At 36.6% G+C, this 27595-nt stretch overlaps 1 protein-coding gene across 5 annotated transcripts in view; it reads right to left on the bottom strand.

Annotated features, from left to right (window-relative positions):
- Nucleotides 1–27595, bottom strand: part of PLD5 (phospholipase D family member 5) — a 212859-nt gene that overhangs the window by 138392 nt on the left and 46872 nt on the right. For 4 of the 5 annotated variants that reach the window (XR_007628899.1, XM_050315205.1, XM_050315208.1 and 1 more), the window contains exon 2: nucleotides 5267–5403. Coding sequence is in view for 4 of the 5 variants with exons in the window: in XM_050315205.1 (XP_050171162.1) it covers nucleotides 5267–5403 (137 nt within the window). In the remaining variant the exon portion in view is untranslated. Of the gene's footprint in view, nucleotides 1–5259; nucleotides 5404–27595 lie in introns of those variants that run through there. The other variant, XM_050315207.1, reaches the window with a different exon arrangement.

The following is a 27595-nucleotide window of genomic DNA, read 5'->3' as shown; positions in this document are numbered from 1 at the left end:
TAGATTTAATCTCTGGAACTCGGTGTTGCAGGGTATTGTTTTATTCTAAAGCTTAGCATTCAACAGGAAGATTCAGCTTCTCTCCAGGATACCTAAATTATAGAGGATAAAAATCCTTATCCAAAACAATCCAAAGAATATCTAAAGGAAACACAAACATCGTTCAAGCATCATCACCTACTTGTTATAGTGCAGAACTGGTCAAAGCCTCCCTACAATCACAAAATGAAATCAATAGGCTTTGCCTCTCCTGTCATACGGAACAGCAAATTCCTCCAACACAAATCCAAACACAAAAGAACAAGTGCCTTTGTTATATATTACTCTGAGAAATTATCAAAATATTGTCACTGAGGCAAAATGCAAGACAGAACCTTCCTTGAAAACACACACACACAGAAAACAAGAAAAATCCTTCCAATTATCACCAGAGAATGGCAAAACTGAAAAAAAAATTATACTAAAACAACAGTTTTAGTACACGCTAAGCTTGGGAACCACAGAAGGTAGCTACCACTGCTTTCTTTTCCACCTTGTTCTGTAGTCCCTCTCAAGAGACAGGGCCAAACCACAGCCAGAGACAGGAGCTGTGCCAGCTGCTGCCACTGCTTCAATGGATATTGGAAAAGCTAGTGAGACAAGGATAATTAAGGGCATGTGCAAGCTCTACAGGAACCCTAGCATGACTATCAGCAGTAACAACCAGAAGAGGCTCAAGCTGAGCCTTGAAAAGCTCAAATTACTGCTAATAAATCAAAATGACCTTGGTTCAAAGAGTCTGGAAAAACAGAGACCATCTCTTAATAGTAGTAATTTCTTCTGTTTCCCATGTCTAGAGTTTACTGGCCAATTCCAACAAAGCCAAGTAAGTCCTGACTGATGTTAGGCCAGAGGCTAGCCAAGATTTATTCACAATAGATCAGCCATTAAAACGAACAATTTTCAAATTACAATAATCTAATTTTATAGATTCAGTGTCTAATGGACCCACAGCAAGATAGGCAAAATTCCCAGACTGCTAAGCGTATCCTCTTAACCAGTCTCATCCATCAGGGCTGCCTAACAACATTAGTGTGGATGTCTCGAGAGAATTATTTCCATCACATATCAAGCACAAACTGCAAAGCCACAACTTTTCACAGGCATTACTACTTTTTTTATTCCTTAAATGTCAATCAGTTGCCATTCCTTCTAACAGGATGGGTCAAAAATAATGTGTATGTTTTAAGTTCAGCATTCTGAAATAAAATTTTGTGGAACAAAGCCAAGAGTTTACAGCACTCTCTGAAGTGAAAAGTTGCCTCTCAGCAGACGTGGTTCTATTGTAAAAAAATAAAATAAAAAATCTAATTTCAATCAGTCAATCTCTCTACATATAATTCACAGCATGAAAGTTTTATGGGACAGTGTAAATAAGTACAAACAGCCTTATTTCATCTAAACCAGTGCAGTTTTCAGACAGTAGAGTTCAGGCTTCAGAATTGAAATGAGAATCTGAATTTGTCTGCCTGATAAATTTTACAGACCTTCCCCCGTCTCTTTATTTGAAATGCACTGTATGGTGCTTGGTAATTAACCTGATAATTATGTTTATTTGCTCTAATATTAGCCCACCATTATTAGGAAAGGGTTGTAAATTCTTTTAATTTACCTATTTGTATTTTCAGATTACAACATGCAAAGCAGGCTTAAAAAGAATAAATTCTGTATCTTCATGTCAAAAGACAAAAAAAATTAATTTCAATAATTTCTTAGTTACATCTCAAATATTCAAGCTTCTGTTGTATATTTGACTCAATAGTATTGAATATCAAGTTCCTCTCCCTGTGTAACAAACAAAGTGGGAAAGGGTTGGCAGCCTCCAACAATCTGGCTCCCCATTGTGGCAGTCACAAATGACCTCTAAGGCAAGATGCTTTTCAGTTCTCAATCATAGACGGAGTTTTTCAGCAAATAGCCCAAAGACTACAAATCACAATCCATAATTTTACTTTCAAACAGATTTTCATTTCTTAAAAAAGTGCCGTTTCCTAAGCACCCTTTTAGATAGGCAGCATCAATCCCTTCAGCATTCAGAGAAGACAGGCAAAAAAGCCTGCTTTTCCACTCCCTGACTTGTCTTTGTTACAAAGACCCCAGCAGAAATAGTTACATCAATAAAGAGTAAGGTCCTTTTGGGAACATGTGCAGTAAGTATTCCTCCTGTAATAAGAGTTTATGGAATGTTTTACGGAGGAGGAACCTCATGTTGAATTACAACAAGTAGATCAGAAAGGCCATATTTGTATTCATGGACAATAAAGTCACAACAACAAAAAAAGATGTAAGCTTTACTGACAAGTGCCACATATAACATACCTCAATGATTCCTCCCTCAGGCTATAAAAATCTCTAGACTCTAAAAATTTCTTCCTCTTACTTTTTCTTTCTCTCTCTTAAAAATTCTCACTATTTTTGGACACAAACTCCAAAAATTTCTAGCCAAAGAACCATTTCAGGTGTATTTTCCTTGAAAATAAAAAGACCAAATGAAATTTTCTGAAAACAAAAGTCTTTCACAAACTATCAGTGAAGTTCTTCTCAAATTCACAGCATCATTTCCCATCAATCTTCTTAAAAAAATTCAGTAATTTAAAACAAAAAAAGAATTCTAGGATCATATATGTAAACTTGTATTTGACAAACATTTCATCAACAACAACAAAAAAAAAGAGGACCATCTATTACCATTCTGTCTCAGCTCATCCTGCAAATGTAAGCACCTCTTGCTGAATTTCAGTGAAAATACTCACACAGCAGAAATATAAGAATTCAATAACTCTTGTCTTACTTATTAAAAGTGCTTACCCCAAGAATTAAATATATGCCATTTATAGCAACTGATTTGCAGCACTTAAGTCTGCAATGTATTTAACACATAAAGGACTCCAGTTTCATCATGGAGAGAAGGATTTAATGTTAGCAGGTAGCAGCTGCCAGCACTTGGATACTGTTATTAGAAATGGTTTCGGCAGTTTATATACACAGCACTTATATGCCTTCTGGTTCAGGCATTAATAGCTAGATCATACACTTGAAACACTCTGTGAAAGGCACCTTAAAATAGAGATGGGGTCTGAGATCACTTTTATCCCTGTAAATGCAGAGCAGTTTAATTGACTCTTATGTCTGAAGTCTGAATATGCTGAATTTAGTCCCAGGCTTCTCTAACACAGTCCAGGAGAGAACAAGACTGACACATGTGAACCAAGAAAAAAACTGAGCAAAGCCAAATATACTTAGGAAAGGCAGTTTGCTATAACCCGTACAAAGGGACAAAACCAGTCAATCTCACACATGGAAAAAAATAATATACTGGGTTTCCAAAGCACTGTACATCAGTGCTACTCTGAATTTTTTTCCCTTTGAAGAATACAAAGGGAAGAAGGTGAAGTCCTTCCTTGGTTAGGGCTATGCAGCTGCCCAGAACAAAATGGGAGCCCTTAATTGATACAACTAAGAGGAAAATATGGTGCAGTAGTTTCTGTGTGTGCTGGGGTCGCGTGCAGTACACTGAAGTCAATGAGCAGAAAGACTTTTCCCTCATCTGACCTAGTTCTGTCAAAGATTCACACAGGGAGATGGTGGGTGTAGAGATGACATATGAAGTATCTTTAAAAATTTTGGAAGGCACAGTGAAGAACACCTAATACCTTGATGGGGAAAGGGAAGCTGGCTGAACACTAGAAGATTTAGAGAAGATATTAGAAGGCTGCTCAGACCTCTAGGCATACAAGGAAGTGAACAAAACCAAACCTAAAAACAATCCTGGAAAAAAGTGCCAAAAGGATGGTTGGTTTCAGAACAAAGTTACCTGATGCTGCAAGTATATCCTATTTGAATGGAGCTACACATTTAAAGAATCTTTTCTTTTTTTTTTTTTTTCTTTAAGCATCATGTAAAAAATACTATAAAAACATATTACAATTGGAAAACATAATCAAATTTTCTGGATTCTGAATTAGTGTTGTCTGCAACGTGACAGGTGCAGCATAGAAAGGCACTGTCCTGAAAGAGTTTTCACACAAAATCAACAAAGAATGGCAGAAGTAAGGATCAAAGTCTCAGAGAAACATTAATTTTTTGTTCAATTATTCTAAAACACAAACTCATTTATCTCTTACTTGCTGTGCACCCAACCAATGGTAGCTGGGTAAATTTTGCACAAGCAGTGGAACAGATTGCCCAGAAAGGCTGTGAAGTCCATACCTGAAGCTACACAAAGCCTGACTGTGCACGTTCCTGAGCAACCTGCTGTAGCTGACTCTGTTCTGAGCAGGGTCATGGACTGCAGGATGCCCAGAGGCCTCCTTCCCACACCAGCAATTCCCTGATCAGATTAGAATGGATTTCTGAGAAGTTATTTAACAATGACTGTTTTTCCACAAAGTGCATCAGAGAGGGTACTTTATATAAAAGCTACAGTCTTGAAAGGAACCCAAACTGAGTATAACTGGGAATGAAACCTACAAATGATTAGTAAATCAGCTTTTTGGTGAACAGAAGAGGACTTTGGAAAATATCATTCTAGGAAAAGCTTTAGGCATCACTAATGAACAGATTCATGGAGGAAGCTGACAGTGAAGAGCAGCAAAATGAGATTCACGGTCTGGAATTAAAAGGCAAAAAAACCCCTAAGCACCTACTAAAACTAAAGTTAAAAGACACAACCATGGGCAGGTGTCTGAGGCAAATCTTAATCCAACACTGTCAGCACTCCAGCCTTTCTGATCATACCACTAATTTTTTTCACAGTTTGTAGGCAAGCCAGTATATCTATTCGGAGAGTGCAACAAACAGGAACATGGAAAAGCTCCCTCTACATAAAAGAGACATAAAGTCTTAGGTCAAAAGTGATCAGTGACCTTTATGGAGAAAGAAAGAAATGCTCTTGATGAAAAGATATTAAAGAATTGGGAACTATGTGAGTCACCTCAGTACTCAATTACTGAAACTTAATGGGTTTGACCCAGGCTTACAAAAAAAAATTGAGCCAGCACAAGGGTCTTGCTCAAAACATACCACCAAAAATAACTTCAAAAAGTGTGGTTTTTTCCCCTCAAACTAACCTCCAAAACCAGAAATTCAAAATGAGAAACCATTTCTTTCTCTATTACCTACTCTTCCCAGTTACACCACAGAACTATTTTAATTACTTCATGCTCTTATATAATAAACATATACTCTTGTCCACCCCAAAAGAGAAGTTTTGTTTGTTACCTCTTACCGACAGTTATTTTGACAGTTCTTTTCTGAGAGTCCATCCTCATCTTCTCCCATAATATCCACTGCCGAAAATATCAGTGCAACCAGAATTGCAAAGCAGCATACCAGTGCAAAGATCACAATGCATCTTTGCTGGGACTGAAAGAGATTAAGATTAAAAGAAGTTTTAATGGCATGAGCACATTCGAGTCAATGACTTGAGATTCTAAAAGTTTTACGTAAGATCTAGAACTCTTTGAAGATTTTACCACCATAGCTGTCAACATGAAACACACCTCAGGATGAAAACACGCTCAAAATTGTCCTTCAAGTATCACCTTGAGATGTATTTTAAATCCCTCAGATGCTGTTAAATAATTCATGTCACAAATAATATTCATAACTTAAACTGCTTTCTGTTTGTACCACAAGGAAAGCATTATGCATTAAAATAATGACTCCTACATTAACTACGTATTTTCTGATTGCACCTCACAGGTAAAGTACACATTTGGGATAGCACTCAAAATTTTTGTTATGTCTGGCTGAAATAAAACATGCCATTGCAAGAAGACTGAAGAAAAAAGTCTTTTTTTTCTTATTGTTACAAAAAGTAACTGACATTGTCGCTATAATTGTCACAGCAACTCAGATATTTCGACAAGTCCTTGCCCCACAGTATTTATAATATAAGGAAAACAAATTCACAGATGATAGATGGGATTCAAGGAAACAATGTAAGCCTGTTGCTCAGTATGATAGGTAATGACCTCCACATCTCAGACTAAATATTAAAATATGGCATATCACTACCTTACAAAATCTTGCAGTAATAAATCAGAGACACCTGGCAGAGCCCTAGATAAACGTGAAACCTCCTAAAGACAGTCTTCTGACATGTAATTTACATAGTTGCAAACACAAAGTATATTGTATTTTGAAACCAAATGTTCAAAAAAAATATATATTGTACATTTTTCTACTGAAGTAAATTTGCACAAAATCACATACATATATAAAAATATAAATGTCTAACTCCTGTTGCCATAGTTATTTTCTTAATTTTCATTATTGCCCTGTAATTAAAATGCCACATAAAGAAAAAAGCTTCATAAAGGAATGGGAAAGTGCAGAGGAAAGCAGGAAAAGTGTACAGGAAAGGAAGCAATGTTATGCTTGCAGCTGATAACAAACTTCATATTATTTCCATTGTTCCTGACATTTCATTTAAGAGATGATAAGTTCCAGAGCAAAAGAACATTTTCCCATATATAGGCTTCAAAAACTTTCCAACTAGTGCACAATCCAGAAGAAACATGCTTATGCATTTTAGAACAAATAAGATACCAACATTTTATTTCAGTCTGTGAAAATCTAAAACACAGCAAACAACTTCTCCAGACAAACTGGAAAAAAAATTGTCTGAAATTTAGTGACAAATGTATCCTCTTTAACAGTCACACCAAATGTGCTGTATAAGTTATATGAGTATTTTAAATATAATACATATTAGACAGTTTTATACATTTCAAATACATGTTTAAATATGTGTTTCTAATATATTATCTAAAATCTTACAAGAATGCAGCATACGAAAAGTTCTTCAACCATAAAATTGCCTACTTCTGAAATATATAAAATTTGGATCTTTTTTTTTTCTGCTGCTAGGCAACATATGAAAATAATTAGAAATTACTGCGTCTGGGTGTCCAGAACTAAGGCTGCAGTCAGATGCACAATAGAACTTAAGAGAAAAATGTTAAACATTGTCTCGTTGCCTCATACTACTGGCAAGAAAAACTAAGAAGTGCCAAAAAAAAAGAGGTATTCAGATGTGGGACACTGCTTTATGCCATTTCTTCATCAGGATGCTTCACGCTCCTGTTAAGATGACCATTGCCTCACAGAGTTTTTTACAGTCTTGCAAGCGCATTTGCAGAAACTCTTTGATGCATGTTCCTCCATGCACTGAGCATATCACCGTGGCAGCAAGATAGCAAAGCTACTCCCATAGCCAGCAAGCCAAACAGAGCCTGGGCTCGTTCTCTAGCACCTAAGAGCAGGGAATGTGACCCAGTATGGCTTGTAAGGTTCTTCTTCCTCCCAAACATGGATAACTGCAGCCATTCTACTCAATGAGACTGGTTCACAGTCCATACTTTGGGTAAATTCGTAGCACAAGCATCCCAGCTACCACACAGTATGAATGACTTCATGCCACTGTTCCAGGGAATAACTCCCATCTTCTTGTTGTGTTGCCATGCAAACAGCAGAACAACTAGAGAGAGTGATGGGGCCACTGGACCAGAAGAGACCACGTTAGCCTTGAAGGCTTTAACCTGCCTAAAGCCCAAAATCCATATAAATAGCTACAGTGTACCAAAAATTATATGGTATCACAAGAAGGTGGGATGCACACACACACACACACACACAGGGACATATAGCTGCAACAGATTTCTCAAGTTCAATACCAGGAAATTTTATGGCAGCAATTTCTACGTGGTCACATTAAAGGAATATGGAAAAGGAAGGCCAAAATAATTCTGAATGGATCTTCCCAACCTAGCATTAATTCCTATTCCACATAATTTTGGGGAACAAATTCAAGGTTTCTAGACTTCTGTCTTCTTATTGTAGTTGAAAATCGTATGAAGTTTAATTCCCTGTTCTTTCAGTTCTGCATGTCTACAGCTTGTCAAGCTCTGCAGTTTGACTGACTGCTGCTCACTGGAAGCAGCAAGAAAAGTTTTAGTACCACTAGTAAGACCACTGCTATTCTACCAGCACTAAAATAAAGACAGAACCACACAAATCTATTTCATTGCTCTTATTTTCACAGATCCTTTATACTATGCATTTGTCTTTGAAAACTATAATGAATTAATTATTTCATTTTTTCTTAGGTGCCAGCTTAACCATATGGTTACAAATAGCATAGGAAATCTTTTAAATCCTCATAGAAAAAACCTTGAGACAACAGTAGTTTTTCTTCAAACTAAGGAAAGCACAAAATATTAAATAAAGTAAAGCAAAAATTTGAAGTTTGTAATCCTCCTAACTTTACGTTTTCAGCCACAGATCTGAAGGGTCAGGTAAAGACCACTGAAAAAAATTTATGCACATAGTAAGGAGGATTTTGAAGAGTTTTATAGTTCATTTTCAAATTACTCCTGCTGAGTGGTGGTTTTTTAATTGCTTTTAAACCTATATACACTTGAGAAATTAATATTTGGAAATTGCTTAGATTAAAATTAAATTTTTATTAGAAAACAAAGAATTAAAACATAGCTACTTGCACCAAACAAGTGTTCTGAGCCTACCTTTTCACAACAGTAATAAATCTTTATTTTCACCCACTTTGCCACGTTGCTGGCAATTTTCAAATAAGCTTTGTCTAATTAAAACAGATTAGAACAGACTATATAATTGTTCCCTTATACCACCTATCCATGCCTATGGGTATATGTATGTGCAAGTAATAGCAGGCTTCATGAAAGAATGGAAGATAAAAGAGCTCACACCACTGACAGACCAGAAGGAAGCTGCGAGATTGCTCTTCAGACTCCTTTATCTGTGGGCTTGGGCAGACTGTTTGCATGATGCTAAGTTGTTGCATACCACCTTGGCGACTGGGATCCCTCTTAGCTTATCAGACCTATCCTCCTGTTTCCTTCAGCAAACACCTAAACTCCTCAGTGTTCAAACTTGTAGTCTTCAACACTTAATTACAGAATACTGGGTTGTGAGGGAACTATAAAACTTATGCAATCCATCTATCCCTACATACAATTAATTTATACAAATATTAGTTCTAACAGATGTTTGTTTGACCTGTCCCTAAACATCTCCAGTTGAAAGAGATCCTAGAGTCTCTTCAGGCAACTCCATCCCACACCTAAGCACCATACTGATGCCTAACATTAGTCTCTTATGCTGTAACATTTCTTTTTTTCCCTTCCCATACTCACTAAAAACAAACAGAGCATTTCACTCTCTCTTTCACATATTTAAAGCCTGGTATAGATGCTAAGAGGCCCAGGCCCAGAGCACCTATTAGCTTGACTGTACCGATGTGCAAGCCCAGAAATTCTGTTGCGTGACAGGAAGATTTGTTCAGAGCTTATGGAAGATTGGGAAAGAATCTCCTGCAGCAAGAAGGACTATCAATTACTGAAAGCAAAATGTGTCTCTTTCACCTGACTCATCCAGCTTAAATAATACTTAGATAAAAACAAATCCACCAAAACACTGCACTTACTAAAACAAAGCATGGGGATTTTTCATGTGGTTATGAGTCCAGGTAGAGAGTGAGAAAAAGAGCAAAAGCTGCACAATGGGTATGCAGTACAGTACTATTCAGACTAAAGTTCAGTCTGAGAAGGACCCTAACTGTTTATTATTAAGACAAAGGATAGTCTATGTCATTCAAGGTTACATCAGAGCCTGTGATACCCAAGCAGAATTGAAAATGAGAGCAAGAAAAAGGTCTCTATCTTTACTGCACTCCCCTTGCTCAAAGGCTGTTAAGCTGCCTCAATGGCCCTTAAAGCTTTCAGTTTCTTCACAAACAATAGGTATTTCTGTGACACACGATATTTAATCAGAAATTTATTCTTCCTCCATTAAAGTACAAAAATGTCCTTCTCTCCTTGAAACAGGAACCATGAATTTGCAATGCTGCATCTTCTGAAAAACTGAGCATATAACAACAAAACATGTCATGACTTTGAACTAGTGCTTCATTTTTATAACTATTTAAAGACTAAAGAATGTAATACTTATGCACCACACTAATAAAGAGTCTATATCTGCTTATCAGAACCAAAGAGGCTCTAAGAGGCAGGTTTTCACATCTTCTGTTGTATCAGTAGTCTGGTCTTTCCTGCAATGTGTCTGAACACACATGTGAGGACAACAGCATTCATCTGCATGCTACAGTACACCTGCCAAAGATAGCAAGGAATGGGACTTCAAGAATTAAGCAATCATTCTTGTGTGTTTCTTAGAGAAGAATGTTACTATAAAGACTGTTTTCCATTAATTTGGAATCCAGGTACACTAATAATCTCTGCTGCAGCCTTGAACCTCCCAGCTAGTATGATTAATACCAATCAACACTTAAAATCCTATTAAAAATAATAGGAAGGAACTGATCTAAGAGTGCTAAGTTAAATGTTTTTTAAATTGGCTGGACTTAGTGAGCTTCATCCTTGGATATTTAAGGCACTGGCCGAGACTAACAGAAACTAACCTTTAGCACTGACCTCCGACAAATCATGAACATGAGCGAAGTATCAGAAGACTGGGTAAAGCAAACATATTACCCATATTTAAAAAAAAGCTGGACAGAGAATAGAAGCTGGGAAACAATAAACTAGTCATTTTAACTTCAGTCTCTAGAAAATACTTGAACAATAATGAACCTGTTATATGCAGGCACCTAGAAGGTAAGAAGTTTTGTCAAGAAAAAGACACACCAATCAATTTTGATTTGTATCTTTCCCAGTCACAAGCCCTATTATCCTGCTGGAGGAGTTGAAAATAATATATACTCACATATAAATATAATAATATATACTCACATATAAACTTTCTTACAAACCACACAAGCTATGTCCAGATTATTACAGTAGAGGTGTAAAGCTCGTTGAAATATCATGCTCATTGAAAAAAATGGGAGGACATTTTAGAAAAGATTCAGAGGATTCTGCTCTGTATCTGTTTTTGTTCGTGTCTTCATTATCAATTGAAATTATGGACTGGAAATGAAATGTGCTTATTAAGTTTTCAATCAAAACCAAAGCAGTGCAAATTGAAAGCATGCTGGAAGACTAGATTATAATTTCAAAACGTTCTCGACACTTTTGGGAGTATGTTGACAAAAAGAGGTTAAAGCTCAATAAAGCAAGTGAAAAGAGCTCCAAGCAGGAAGGAACAATCAGTTGCACAGATACAGGAACTGAGAAACCACTAAGAGAAAGAATAATCAAAATTACTAACAGGTTGAAGCAAAATACTTCAGGAAGACAGAGCAAAAAAGGGTAGGAGCCCATAGTTTGGAGAGGAGAAGAAATATGACCAAGAAATATGACAGCATCATCATATGAACATCAGGTAGAGTGAAGGCAAAATTATCCACCAAGTACCACAATACCAGATATAGAGGATGTTTACTGAAACTGCTAGGAGCTAAGGTTCAAAAAGATAAAGTACTTTTTTATGAAGCAGAGGATGTGAAAGCAAACAGGAGCAGAAGGTTTAAAAAGAGATTAGACAAAGCCTTCAAAAATATGTCCACAGCAGATGTTAGACATGGACATGCCCTCTAATAAAGATGATGGGGGACTTGCTGTTGTCACTGATAGACACACAGTACAGGACTAGATATGCCACGGGTCTGAGCTGTAGAATATATTTTCTATATTCTTAAATAGTTTCGTTTTTCTGCAGGAGGAACCAAGAGTTATAGCAGAGAACAGTCTGATCATGTCCCATCATGTCGTGTTGACTTAGACCTCTACAACTTGCTATAATGTCTAAACTGAATACAAGGCAAAGTGAATCCTTTGTCTCTACTTCAAGCAGCTGTATTTTTTTCACCTTTCAAGACTGTGTGCAGGCAGTTTAGAGGAAAATCATCAGTAAATATTTAGTCCTGTAGTGACCCAGAGAAATAAGAGAATCATCAGGTAATTTTCCAAATAACATTCTTTAATGTGTTTTCCCACAAAACAAGAAGACACAGTTTGCCCAGCAGTCCCCTGTCTGCCCAGTTTCTTTCAAATCTGTGTTTGGATGAAAAATTTACAGAACTATAATTATCTCACATGAGAGATAATTATAGACAAGACTTTTACAAGGTAGACTTGGCTGAGAAAGACACAAATAAGTGCCTCTGTTGAGGAAAAGATTGTCCAAAGTTTTATCTTTCACCACACACAGAGCTTAGCAGGATGCAGCCTCACGGAGATGGGTGGGAGGAATGACTGCAACAGTGGTACAGAGAGGGGTTGTGGGCCCTGAGCATACACCTGCAACAAAGAAGCTGCATTGGCTTCACTGCTCACTGAACAAACATTTGATCCAACAGGTCTGGCACCTAATTTATGGATGGAGAGACGACTATAAAGGGAAAATCAATAAACTCCTTTGGAAGAGATCCGAGGCTTTAGAGGTTGCTTATTTGGACCTCCTTCACACAAAGTGCTATATCACAAAAGGCTATTAACATTCACAATATGAGGTCTATAAGAAAAAAGGGTTTCCAGCACATCACCAACTAACCTCTGATGCAAGTTTTTGACTAGAATTGGCATACAAGAGGGGGTGAAAAGCCTGAATACATTTAAGTGTTCATGAGCCACTTTCTCAAAATTGGGCCCTGACTTCTCACCATGACTCAGTCTTCAGCATAATGTAAGATAGTATTATAGTTTGGCAATGTCAAAAAAAGGCCATGTCTACCCTAAAAATAACAGTCTACTCAAATCCAGTGTCTCCTGCAAAGAGAAAAAGAAAAGAAAAAAATATTGAATAATCTGAACCTGGCCTGAACAGTCAATTCAGAATACTATTAATACTTCATTAGAGAAAACCACTGCAATTAGGATTTCTATATTCCAATATCTCTTCACGTGCCTTTAAATCTGGACCCTCTGAGTAGGGAGTCTTAGCACAGCTAGCATTACAGCCATTACTTCACCAGGAATTTTGCAATTAAAAATTGCAGGGCCAGAAAAAAAAATACAATTTCTTTCTGGATCAGCACTTCAGCACATTAAAAAAAAAAAAAAAATTCGGTCCTCTTCACAAATCAAGTGAAACGCAGTAACTGATCACTGAGGAAACAAATGTTTAAAGGTCTATTATTTTCCATCAAGAACTGGATCCCATAAGGCAGCATTTTGAGAAAGACTGAAATTAATAAATACATCAAGATGCAAGCTATTAATATACTGCAGAACAGTTCATTTAAAATCAATTATAATCATTAGAGGACGGCTGGCTGAGGGGATATAGCAGGTGATAAGAAGACTGGTCTATAGTCTGAAAGTCCAATTTCTAGCCGAAAACGCTTTTTCAAATTTTACACCCTTTATGGATCACTCTGGAGTATATAGCACAGCAGGCCAAGCAGTTAGAAAGTTCCAAATTGTAGCCCTACTTCTCTCAACACCTAGTTTAATTTTGTTGTTGAGAGTCTCAGCTCCTAATGAACAACTAGAGCAAAATATCAGAATCTCTACAAAACAGAATCTTCCATGGACACAAAAAGAGATTTGCAGTAACTTGCTATATTGCATCTGTCTCTAGTGAGCAATTGTCTTGTTTCAAAATCAACAGGAAAAAAAATAGTCTACGGTACTACTATCTTTTCCACACTTTGTTTGCATTCATCAAAATCATATTTTTCTACTAACACTGACACATGAATTTCTTAAGTCTCTTCTGGAATAAACTGCTCATTGTATATGTTCAATTTTCAATCTAAAGATTATTTATGTTTCTACTAAATTGAAATGGAGTATTTTCAATTAAAATGAAGGGGGAAATAATATTTTTCTCCCTATTTGCTGGTTAAACATGCTCAAAACTTTTACTCTTTGGCGCTTCAGACTCATTTTAAACATCTCACCAATAAAGGTGAGATGTATTCCATATTTGAAGTACTTGAAGTCATGCATTTATTTCAACTATTTCTGTTTTATTTTCATTTGGTAACTTTTGAACACAAAAACGAGCTGAAGCACTAAAGTGTCCATTGGTTACAATGACTCCACAGTGGTTTCATCCCATTCCACTGGATCAGTCTAATACAGGTTGCTCTGGCAGCATAATTCTGCACCAAAATAGGCAGGACTGCAGTAACTAAGACAGCTTTAGCTCTTTGGGTAAGGCTCCTAAAGGAGCAATATATAACTGCTATAAATGTTCTAAATTTTAACAATGACCCTGCCATGCTATCAAGGCATGTTCCAGCCTAAAGACAATCTGTTTAGATGGTAACATGCAGCTATTCAGGACACTTTAACAGGCTGAATCCAGGACAGGAAGCATTTGGAGACAGAGGACAGGACAGGATGTACCCTGGCAAACTATGATATTTAGTGTTTACAACATCAAAGAGTTTGAGACTCCTTGAGAAAAGGAGATCAGCAAAACGTTGGACAGCTATTTCGTGTTCACATAATAAATAAATTTTTATGGGCAAAGGACCTTTTAAAAGAAAATACAGTAAGCCTAACAATATCAGTGAAAGCATGTCCCTGACAGATCATTCCATATCACCGAGGCATCCAAAAAGCACCAAAACATCTTTGTGGGTCTTACCAATCTGTTCCACATTTACTGAAATCAGTGAGCATTTGGAACATAGATTCTGGTTCCAGGACAGTCATTAATTTTGTGTGTGTGTGTGTGTGTGTCTGTATATATATATTCTTAAATATGTATATTTATACACAAAACCAGACACCTCGTATATATATAATAATGACTGTTAACAGCCAACATAAATCTGTTTCTAAATCACAAGGAAAAATTAGTAGCACGCAATGTGAAGTAGAAGTGTGAAGGCAGACCAAACTGCATACAGATGAATACACTGATTTACACCAACATACATTACAATTACATTACATTACAATACTCTAATTATAAATGGCAATGCCTGTTATGTTTTAAAATAACCATAATTTATTTTGGTCTGTCAGTAACTGTAGAAAAAAATTCTAGTGACATACTCAGTTAACTAATCTAAAACTTGCTGACAGCACAGTTTCAACTATAAAAATCACATTTCTTTCAAGAAAGTGTTTTATGTAATAGTGCTGTTAATAGGGCTTTAAGAGAAACTAAAGGAAACTTTAAAGTGATGAAGAATTCTTTTACACAGTGTTTGCATATGTCATTTTTGGCACATTAAATGATCATATGTACAGTTAGCTCAAGCTTCTTGCACACAGATTTTGTTGTTATAAGACTCTTTCAAAATGAAAAAAAAAAAGACTAAAAATAATAATTGTGGCACTGGCACATAAACACCATCAGGAAGACTGTTAAGACACAAGTTTAAGCTTATGTGCAGTTCTATAGCATGACAAACTCATCATTCTACCTGGAGCATGTCTCTTCCAAATTAATAAGGCAAAACACATTACCTTTAAATTTTTTTCAATGAGATTTAAGCATTTCATCCTGTGATTGGAACAGGCTAACAGTGCTTCTACCATCAATTACAGCAACATCACATTAAGTTTCAATAAAGCAATAATTCTGCAAAGGCAGGTGGTGCTACTGAACCTAGAGGTACTAACTAATTTTGTTAGATGGATCACAAATTGCCACTTTCATAAAGTGTAAAAATCAAATTAAGAATACTTCAAATGAATTTAAAAAAAAAATCACTTTTCCTCATTCTGATGAGATACATTTAAAGAAAAAGTTTTATTAACTCTGTTACAAACTGACACAAGTTCAGGAAATGAAATTATCTCATATGGAAAGCATTTATTTTTAGCTCATTCTGAATTTCTAACTGCACCGGGAGTACATGTTGAAATAATAGATTTGCCATTCGGCCAAGCAAGTTAATTCCATTGTCACAGAGAGCACAACCGATGTGACATTCTCAATAGGAATTATATTCTACTGTAAAAAGAGATAAAGGAAAATAGAGGCTTACGATCCGCAGCTAATCAGAGATATAAAGGTAAACTAGTTAATTATAGTGATTAAGTGTATCTGATCTATGCTTTCTTTCTTATGATAGACTTGAAAGGTAATTTAGGTACCGTGGTTTTCATCCTACAGAATTCTGTGTTTGAATTAAATGACAGTGTTCACAACTTCTATATTTTAAGTAACCCTACTTGATTGATAGACAATTCCTTTACTGGATGGAAAATATGTAGTATTATGAGTAATGATGGGACTGCTGTATTGACTTCAGCTTTGAGGAACTGATTACCACTGCATTCTTCATTTTTGGAAATAGAAAACAAAGATATTTGGTCCAGATCATTCATTCCCTGCCCAATGCTTTGAAGAAATCCTCTACATTAAGATACCTGAATTTCTGCAGAAATCTCCCTCCTTTGCATCTGTCACTTGCCTATGATTCCAAATTACACTTTTCACAGTGAACAGAAGACTGAAGATTGGGATGTCATCGAGAAGGGCACCATCTCCTACTCTGCATGCAAAGCTTCAACATGAAGCTAGGCTGGAAGTACCTGCTTTCACATGCATCCTGCAAAAGCAGCTGACTCTCCTTGGAGGAGCCCCCAGGGGCTCTGCCTTTTCTCTGACCAAGAGAGACATTCCAGTTCTTCTGGGTTTTGTTTTGTGCATGAGGTTTTCCTTTTTTTCCTAAATGAAAGCACTTCCTAACAAACCAGGAATGATTTAGGTAAGGAAAAATCAATTTCTCAAAGTTTTCAATGATTGGAATGTCTGGTGGTACATCTTGATAATAACTGTTAACAAGTCTTACTGATTCAAAAATATTTGATCAGAAAGATTGTCCCTGAATCACAGTAAAGGAACAAAGATCTGAATATTTACAACGAGAAAAAATTTATAAGCACACATGAATATATAACAAGCAAACAATCAAAAAAAGCACCAAGAGAAGTATAAACAAGAAACAAACAGCAAGAGGCCTTTAAGACCTCCATCTCCTATTGCCCTCCATCATAATCTCATTCTGTATGAGACCTGTTACAGTGTTCTTAGTATTCCTCATTGTTGTAGAGGTATTTTTCTTTACTCCTTGTGGAGTTGACACACACGATTATGTGTGGAGGAGATAAAGAGAGAAGAAACAAGTAAACTGGGCAAAATAAATTGTTCCTGGATGTCCTCTTTTTATACTGTCCCAACGACATTAATCCTTTTCTCCTTCCCTTCTTCACCAACTAAGTCCCCATTTTGTCCTGCCATGTTATGTTTCTCTCTTCATATGGCACAGAGAAAAGTTGCACAAGGACACCAAGTTTCAAAACCAGCAGCACATAACAGGTATCTTGAGGGGAGGACAAATAATCAGCACCAGCAGATTCTAGTCTTGAAGATGAGAAGAGATTGTTTTTCTAGAGAGTGCTGCAACCAGGTTCCTACACTAGCAGAGTGAAAATTACTCTACTCTAATTAACTTTTCACCTCTCACTGGAACTACGAGATACCTCTTCTACCAGTAGCAATGCTCCCTGCTGTTAGTCCTTGCTGTGCTGCCTTTTCTCCATATTAAGGTCAGACTCCTTCTGGTATGTCGAGATATGAAGGTGTTCTGATTTGCAGCCTTCTGTCAGGTTTTGTTTCTCTGCCTTGTTTTTCTCATTTATCTTTGTGGAAAAGGCTTTGTCCTAGTCTTTTCTTGGTCTAATATATTATTGTAATATTCTAGTGAACTGGGCTCATTGCCTATTGATCTATTGTCTAGTCAAAATATTTATTTGTATTTTCTTACTGTGTTTATAGGAGAAATAAAATAGTTTTAAAAAATAATTCCCACAACATGATATATCAACATCATAACAGACTGAACAGATATAAAAATGTTAGCTTGACTTCCTATATTTTCTGTTTTGTCCTTAAATGGTTTTCACATCAAGTAATTGAAAAACCAGATAAAACAGAGCCAAATTATAATGTATAACATTTCACCTTACTAGGTGCCAGAGAATCTGTTCTTTCCCTCAACCCATCATCAAATATCATGATGACTGACTTGAAAATGTCTTGAAGACCTACCCCTTTATATTACACAATGTTTAATTCAACCAATGAATTTTAAAGCTGTTGAGAAGAGATGCACATGAACATAGACAGACTTGACCACAAAAGTCTCATTTCAATAGGAAAACAATCCTAAAGACTAAATATGATATCCAACATATATGACTGGTTAAAAATAAAATATTTGAAATATCCATACCGAGACATGGTTGTTTCCATGAAAACCAACAAGTGTTCTGGCTAGCTGTCTGTCTAGTTTTATTTACTGTTTTAAATTAGGCAATCACTACTGATTTCTTAAATCATTGCCAATTTGGAATTTCAACCATTCTGTAAAATAAAACATGGAATGAAGATACAGTGACATTCTGGTTTGTTACCCTCAGTTCTGTAGCAGAGAATCCTAAAAAAAGTAAAAAGTATGCGAGAGATGAAGACAAACATTGAATACAAAATAGCCACATAACAATTTGACATGGTGGAGGCACACATCCCTCACTGATGTTTCCATGTTCCTGAAAGGAGAGGAGGTGTATTGCACCTCACCAATAGAGATGATGTAACAGAGAAAGTTCCAGGAAAAAGTAACTGCATGCTAAAGAGTGCCACTAAACATTATCACTTTTCATCCTACTGTGTGTGAAGTCCAATATTTTTCTGGTGCTGGAGGGTTTTTTTTCCTCCCTTTCTTTTTTTGACAACAAAGTTCTTTGTGAATACTTTCTTAGGAGGAAAAGAAACCAAATTATTTGGAATAAAAACCTCTGATGGCAGCCACTCAGCTGAGGAAAACTGTTATGGGCACAGGTTTGTGCTCACAGTACCTTACAAGCCCTTTCTAAACTGCAGAAATAAAGTGCAGCTTAAGTTTACAGTAAAATAGCAAGGTCCTAACACAGCAAAGCATCTAGAGAAAAATAGAGAAATTTATCTGGGAAATTTCAGACTCAGGATGATAGTTTCAACCCCAGTCTACAAGTAACAACACTATAAAAAAAAACCACAGCCATTTTATTAAGTTCTATAAGATTTACACAGACATCTGCATTTATTTAGCCACACTGTCAGAAACATTCATAGAATAATTTCCAAGGGGTCTCAAAATATGGAATTTTCTTCATTTCTCAGAAAGCAGCTAAATTCTAACTAATTGCTAGCATTTTGGAAGTAATTTGAGATATGAAGATCTTACACTGTCATAATAATTTGCTTTTTAAGTTTTCTCCTGAAAGCAGTAGCTGTGAATCACATGCACATTGCAAACAAGCTTAGTCCTAATAATTTTTGCATGTGTTGCTTAAGGCTTAAATGTATTTCACATGAATAAAAACCAATAGAGTGTTGTTGTGTATTCTGGTAAAATGGTCTATGAAATTCAAGTAAAATTAGGTACAAGCTTTCTAAATGTATAATATTTTAACAAGTATAATTTTAAGCAATGCATGTGGATACTCTACTACTCACAAATAACAAACTCAAATAATATAGGTTGATAACATTTGCAGATTATTCCGTATCACCATGTGTCCCTGTACATAATTCTTGAGACAACAGTGGTTCTCACAATTCTTAATATGCAGATTCCTTCTGTATAGCAAATGTAAGTCTAGTGGTAGCAGACTTGCTTTTCTTACTTTCCTTGCTATTTATAAAGAAAATTAATAAAAAGTTCAGTGGCATATATACACTAGGTATATACTTCTTCCACAGCACAGTCAAAACAAACTGTTCTTATATTTTCTGAGATAATATACAACATCCAAACAAGACAAAACAGACTTAGTGCAGAAGCTATATGAAAGGTTCTGCATGTGCTCATACTATCAGCTGATCAATACTCCAAGTTCATGGTTATGTAGATATTCTTTTTTAATTACAGGCATTTATTCCCATATTACTCTACTGAGAGACTTCCACAAAAATAGTCACAGAAAACATTGCTCCATAAACTAAAAAAAAAAAGTTTAATTTTATTGACTGACATGCACTGAATGAACTACTGGTAGTCAAGAAAATTAACAGATGTCTTTGCTGGTAGTTGCAAGAAATAAGTACATATACACATATATGTCCTGCAGAGTTTATTTCTGGGCAAATGCCATTGTCTACCAAAAGCACAGAATGGTAGTTCCTAAACTCTCTGGGTCACTGAAACTCTATCAGACTTCAAGACCTTTAAGAGAAATCCACAACTACTTATCAACAAATTGTGATTACAATGAAAGTCAAGCAAACAGTAATATTTAAGACAGTTCAGGGGGTCAGTACACCATTATACCACTAAAATGACACAGGCTTTGCAGAAAGCTTACCACACTTGTTACTATCCAATAAGGAGTTACTGGAAAGAGGATTTCTCTGAAAAACTATCTTTATCCATTAAATATCCACCATGCTTGCTAGCACACTCCTGATGCAGATTTTAGTCATAGCATGAGCCATGATCTATGACATTTCTCATGTTCCTCATTTTTTACATTGATGGATAACTTCCCCTCTGCTTCTTCATTCTCTGCTACCCACCTTTCTTTTGTATTGAATTTGCTATGGGTTTTGAAAAAGCCACCATGTATAATAACAATTTTGCCACTGTCTTTAAAAGGAACAAGACTTAACTCAATCTTAAGAAAGAATATTGTTGGGTTTATATTGCAAAAGCAAAAAATCCACTTTGGATAAAAACGCACTAAATTTCTTCCAAATCATAAAACTGTAGCCTTTCTTTTTCCAGTTGCATGAAAATGCAGACTATAATCACCTAAAATTCTCTTCTTCAAAACAACCTTTTCAGGGACCATATGCACTTCATTGTTTAAAACCTTTGCCTTTTCTTCAGTTCATTCTGTATGTTTATGGAAACTCCAGCTCCCCATGGAACTAAAGGCCTAATTAGATACATGCCTGAACCAAAGCTCATCCATGTCATTGAGCTCAAATTCAGATTTTGCCAAGGACATAAAACTCTGGCTATAATCTACCAGATTAATTTGGTCAAGTTCATAATGTACAGCCAGGTAGCCCACTCATAGCTCAAGCACTTCTGTTAATGTGGTTCTCTGCTAGACAAACCTCTCAATCTCATTTTGAGATTGCACTAAATATATAAAGAAATACTATTAGCTATGGTGTAAAGTCATTGGATTGATTTCTACTTAGAATACAAAAGCCTTGATCAAAACTTAATAGATGTTTCAAAGCATCTGGCACCTCATAAAATATTTACATATTACCCTGTTACAGATTACCCTATGACATATTACCAAGAATAAATGGCAGTTTGATTTTCCTTTGTTGCTAAGACTTTTATACAGATTTGTACTTTTCTTTGTTCCTTTATTCTGTGCATTCTTTAGAGACCTTTTCACAACATGCAAGAGTTCTGGATTTTGTCCCTCTTGCGAGAATTTTTCTCCTCTAGGGGACATACCAAATGGAAAGATATCTCCCTGTGTCTGCTAGGGCTACAAGGCTCAATTTCTTTCTAAATATTAGCTTTGCACTCAGCTGCTGAGCTCTTTACTGAGAAAAAACGAACAAACTGAACAATAATGCCTGACAGTAACTTCTTTCTCTGTTTGTAGCTGTGTCTTATTATCATATACACACTAGTATAATAATCTTACAAAGTTCACTGATATTATTCAAAATTTACACTACCATAAACATGAACAGAACTTGGCCCTTGTTCTTCTTAGTTCCTTCATGGCTGACAACTTCTACAAAGTTACTTAATAAAGATGAAAATGTTTAAATACATGTCATTCTGATATATCTGTTCCTTGCATGGCTTTCAGCTTAGTTCTTACATTAGAAAAACAATGGGTATACTGGAAAGTAACTAAGTTTGCCATCTCAGCTACATACTACTAATAAAATGAGATACTTTTCAAAAAGTTATTATAAAGCTTAGCAGTTTTGCTTGAGAAGCATATAAACTATTTTATTAAACATGAGGGGGAAAAATATTAGTTTCCATCAAAACCACAATAGTTCAAACTAAAGGAAATTACCTAGCAATTTATAAATTCAATAAATATGCTCATGCTTATCCAGAGATCCCTCCAAGGACATTGCATCTATCTGCTCTATCTGCAGAAATTACTATATTCCCTTTCCGATGTTTTGTAACTGTGCAAATTACTTTGTAGATGGCAACCCTGACAATTTGTCTCTTTACTGTGTAAAAATGGGCTCAGAGACTGTGAATAATTATGTGACAAAAAGAAAGCATCTCAAGTTTTTTGGCTCGATGTAAGAATTTTCCAATGCTCTGTTCTCTATAAGACAATCACAACTCTTCCTGTAGAAAGCTGAAAGTACGTACCCAGGCAAAAACTTCTTGTCTGAAATGAAGCTCTACACATTTGAGAGAGAGAAGAAACTATCTGTAAGGTTGAAGAAAAAAAAAAACCAGTCTGAAAAAATTTGCTTTACTTTAGTTAAGCACAGTGCAGAACACAGCATATGGTCCAACAGTAGTTTAATATATTGCAACTAAATATTTGGATGGCACCCCGTTCAAAAAGCAAACCTTGTCTCCTCTCCAGCCATAAAGCTAGCAGAGTTAATTCAAGAAGGGTACCTAATGCATAGACAAACTAGGCCACTCTGCTGCGGTAAGACAAGGGAAGGCAACAGCCCTGTACCGTCGTTATTCAAGAACTGGACTGTCTACAGCGCAACACCAAAAAGCTATCAAAATTAATCATTTCTCACTAGGATGACAGCATTCCAAAGGCAGCTTAGGATAATGAGGTTGCAGATGTTGTTTAAGGCCACCTTTCTGAATGCTAATCTTGGCTTATTGTACAAGGTGATTAAAACTGAGATGGCTGTCTTGTAACAGTCAATGCTGCCAAGAAAAAAAAATTGAAATTTTTGTATTTATTTCCCCAAGGTACGCACACAGCCAGAAGAATCAAGAATGTGGTTCTCTTCTCTAACAGTAGAGCTTCCAAACTGTACTTCTCAAGCTCTCTGACAGAACAGTGCTCTATGGATTACCATGAGGCAGGTCTACAGGATGAAAGAGGAAAGAAAAGGAAGTCAAAAGTTGGAGTTCACTAACTACAGTGATAAGATGGGAATTTAAAGAACTACTTTTAGAAAAGTGAAAAGATGAATACTATAAAAACATTACTGAGATTTTTTGCTGAATTGCACTGAAAATTATATGTTGACTTGCAGGCAAATCTAGAAAAAGGCCTAAAGCCTCATGTTTGCATCCCTAAGGCCACCCAGCATGAGGGTTTCAAAACTATCAGTAGCTGCTGTAATTGTGCTCACCCTCCATGGCCTCGATGTTGGAATGCAGAGCATAATGAAGAAAAAAGTCCTGTCATGGTGCATCTGGTATTCAAAACCCCTTCCATAATGAAGCTGTGCTCAAATTCCTCTTATCTATTTTTCCCCCATTATCATCTAAGTGTCTAGTACACCCAAGGAATAAAAACCAATCTTTTCATATAAAAATCACAGTATATTTTGCTATTTCTTCTGCAATATTATCACCTTTTTCCTATCACTCACTGATTCTCCCTCAATTTCAGCAAGTTCCCTGTCTCATCTCTGAAAAGATATCTTTGCACAGAAGAATAAAGATGCATTGAGACTTTATAGCATGCCTCAACACCTTCAATCAAAAACCCCAAGAGGCTTCAATATGTTCTACAAAAATCTTTTGACTGCTGTCAGAAGTGTCAGAAAACAACATCAAAGTCCCCTGAGAGTACGGGAGGGTGCCAAAACAGGAGAAGTAGCACCTACCATTTCAGATTATCTTTAGTTTCAATAAACACCTGGAAACTTTCAACAGTTTCAATATGTCCCAATCCCTGACCATAGCAAATACCCTAAGGCTCTTACAATGACTTACTCAACCTATGCAAAACCTTATGCAACTGTGACACCTAATTCCAGAATACCAATCCAATACTGAAACACTACATGCTACATATAGTGCAAATAAATGCACATCACTTTTCTGACTTTATTTGCCTCAAAATTAGTTTTATACTATCACCACCTAAGAGCAAGATGATAGTTTTAGTATGTAACCTTAAGAAAAAAATCAACTTAGTCTCTGGAGATCAAAGAGGCAAGCTGAATTACTAGAAAGGGAACACAATACCAAAGAAAATTTCTTCACATTGTGAATTTTTATACATTTGTTGACCCACAACCTTAAAGTCACATTAAGTTCCAATTTCCTCATTTCAAAAATCACAGAACAACTGGAAGTGGTATAGAAAAGGTAAACAGGTCAACAAAAGTCTAGAATGTTTCTATATAAAGAAAGATTAAATAAACAGTTATTCACTGTCTCTTCCAATAAAAACATTAGAAGGCATTAAATTAATCATGTTGGCAAGTTCAAAATGAACAACAACAAAAAAAAAGGTTACTCTTCTACTCAATACACTGTTAAGCTTAGAACTCCATGCATGAGAGACCATAGATGCTAGAACCTCACAGAGATTTAAAAATTGATATCTTTGGGTTCTCCTCATGAATGGAGAAAAGCCCTGGGAGCTAGTAAAGACAACAGATGCCAACTCCAGCAACTAGAGATTACAATGACTGCGCCTATATTTTCCCCAGGCTCCCATTAGAGACAGGACTCAGGGCTGGTCAGCTGTTCAGCCTGAACAGCACAGCTACTCTCATGGTCCTTGATATGCCTTTCCTAGAGAACAACTCTGACTGAACACTCCAAGGCTGTATGTCACGGCAGTACTGTTGTAGGACATGCTGCTTGCTCGATATTAGTAACATATAGTAACTTATAGCACAAAATACAAATACTGAATGTCCACTACTTGTATTTTCTTTGGAGTTCAACAGCTTCAAGGAATCGGCCTGTGGGCATCCACGGGTTTTATAGGTCCCAGATAGGCCCCATGGCTGTCCCTGCCAGCCGACAATCCAGGAGCTCATCTCAGCTACAAGAGATGTCAGTCCCTGCCCCAGCAGTGCCCCAGCAGGGCTGAGCTCCAGCTCCCCACAGTCTTGCCCTGCCACGGGCTCTGCTCAGCCAGGGCCACCTGCAGCCCAATGTCTACACCAGGGCTGCCCCCAGCTGCCCTCCTCCCTGGATGGGGTGGTGGGACATGCCCTGGACACCAGGCCCTGCCACCTCCCGTGGGGAGCCCCCACTCCTACTGGACCCTGCTTCCCAGGAGACCCCCGGGGGCACATGGTACCCTGCCCAATGGTATCCCCTGCCAAAAGCAGCCTAGACCTCCCACAGCAAAGCAAATACATTCCTGGAGAAGGAGAAGAATTTCACTGCAGTTATTTGATCTCTCAAAATCTGCACCAAAGGACAACCTCACTGATCCCAATTTTTAGAGATGAGTCTTGCAGGTGCAAAGAGGCTACTGTGTTGCATGCAGGCTGTCACAGGTGACAGTGAGGTCCCAGCTGCTCCCTCTTAGGGACCCAGAGTTCTCACTGCTGAGTGATGGCACATCCCAATGTTTTAAGCGAAGAATGACCATACAATCTGATTCTGTAGCTATTTAACTTAAACACATCAATAAAGTCACACCATTTCCATGCCCTTAAGATTACAATAAGTGGAAAAAAAATGTTTAGTTGAACTCTCAAGCATTTACTGTAATTTAAGCATGTGCATTAGGTGTTAGTGTTTTAGGCTTTTTATGAGTGTGAAGTCTCACTGCTAGGGAGACTTTCATTGGAGTATTTATTCTGAAAATTTTTTCAAGGTTACTTTCTTCTTGCTCATCACTGTATGGTGAACATTAACTTTTACTTGTGAGCTTTATCCAGTCACCATTACAAAGGATATGTATTACTTGAGGCTGATCAGTAAATTTTATTCCTGACATGAGAAGAGAAGGAAGATTGAGACACTACTTTACATAAAACTGTCAAAAGTTAAGGCCATTTGTACTTGAATTTATGACTTGTGTTCCTTGGGTTCATTAAAGTTAATGACCTCAAGGAAAACAACAGCAACTGCTACGTATAAACAGCACCAACGTGTATTCAGAAACCTGACTCAAATGCTAAAAAATAAAGCGAGTATTAACACAGTGTGATGTAACATGAACGATGTCTGATTCAATCTATGAAAGAAGTAATGCTATCAATCTAAACCCAGCTACTAACATATTAGTCCCAGCCTTCAGAGGCACACACTTTTTCTTCATTATCGTACAAGACCTTGGAGCTCCCCAGTTCCACACACTGCCACGTTTCTGTGCCAAACTCAGCTTCCAGAGAGCAAGTACACTAGATTCATGAAAGCAGTAGATTGATTTTCTCCTTGCTTTTTATCTTAAGAATTCTGAGAAAAAGCAGTGCTTAATATGTAAACCTTTCACACAAACACAAGCAGCAATGCAAGTGAGTCTCAAGAATTGCATACGCAGAGGTACTGTGTACTTTGGCTGTATGGCCTGCTCTTCTTTTCCAAATAATAATGGAAGATAAATTAATTTTGGCAGTACTTCACACCCATCTGAGAAGTCTCTACTACCTTTATTTTGCCTATAGCACACATTTTATGAAATTAGTTTTTCCTGAATTTGAAGACTCCAATTATAACAAAAGGTAAAGATACTCATCACCACTGGGGAGAAAAAAAAAAAAAAAGAAGAAAGAAAAAGGATAGTTTTCAAGCTCCCTTAGTTGGTATAATTATGAACGACTTGTAAATGACTCAGGAAAGAGGACAAAACATACACTCAATGTCAGTCAGTGAAGCAAGATGCATTGAATTTAATGGAACTGGCACAAAATTCACTATGTTGATATCATTAAAGTGAATGAAAAAGATCTGCTAGTTTCACTGGAAACTTGACAAGGCTGTAATTGATCCAGGTTTCTACTAAATGGAATTAGCAACTAATAAACCACCTAGGGAAGATAACTGTCATCATCATCAACTTACGGCTATATAAAATGTGTCTATCTGTGGTTGACCAACAAATCCACTACGTAATTCTTTTCTTGATCACTGGTTTCTAGAACCTAAGAACACTTCATAGGCACCAAGACAGCAAACCATAGTGCTCTTTACCTTCTAAAATACTGAGTCTTCAGGAAAGAATCATATATTCTAATTTAGACAATGAGTAATATTTTCCATTTTCTACCATGCACTTTCCCTGCTTCTCTTCATTTAAAGAGCAACATGTACAAGACCAATGCTAATAGCACAATTGAAGTTACATTAATGTGCCATAAATTTCTTAGAGTAACATTAGAAGCAGTAATGAATCTTGAATTTAGGTGCTGAAAAGGTTCATTTGTTTAGAGCACCAGCAATGTAAGCATCTTTGTATTACACAGTCTCAGGAGGGAAAACCAGTAGAATTTACAGCTCTTTCTCAGTTTGAAAGTACAATCTGACAGAAAAAGCTAAGAGAAGTGATTCTGTCAGTCAAAACAGTATTCAAAGAAGATGAGTACCCTGAGTGACTTTCTTGACCACAGTAAATTCCTCTTTTCTTGCAGTCTTAACATACTGTCATTTTCATTTATGCTTAGCAATACTCTTGCCTTTATGAGACAAATCAGAGATTCCTTGCCAAATTGAAGCCTGCAAAACTCTCTCCACAGTAGCCAATGTCTCCCACCCCAA

The sequence above is a fragment of the Myiozetetes cayanensis genome, unplaced genomic scaffold (genome assembly GCF_022539395.1).
Source record: "Myiozetetes cayanensis isolate MyiCay16 unplaced genomic scaffold, myiCay2020 scf2-11, whole genome shotgun sequence".
Lineage (NCBI taxonomy): Eukaryota > Metazoa > Chordata > Aves > Passeriformes > Tyrannidae > Myiozetetes > Myiozetetes cayanensis.
The sequence above is the reverse complement of the archived record's forward strand: the minus strand, read 5'-3'. Positions and strand labels throughout refer to the sequence as shown.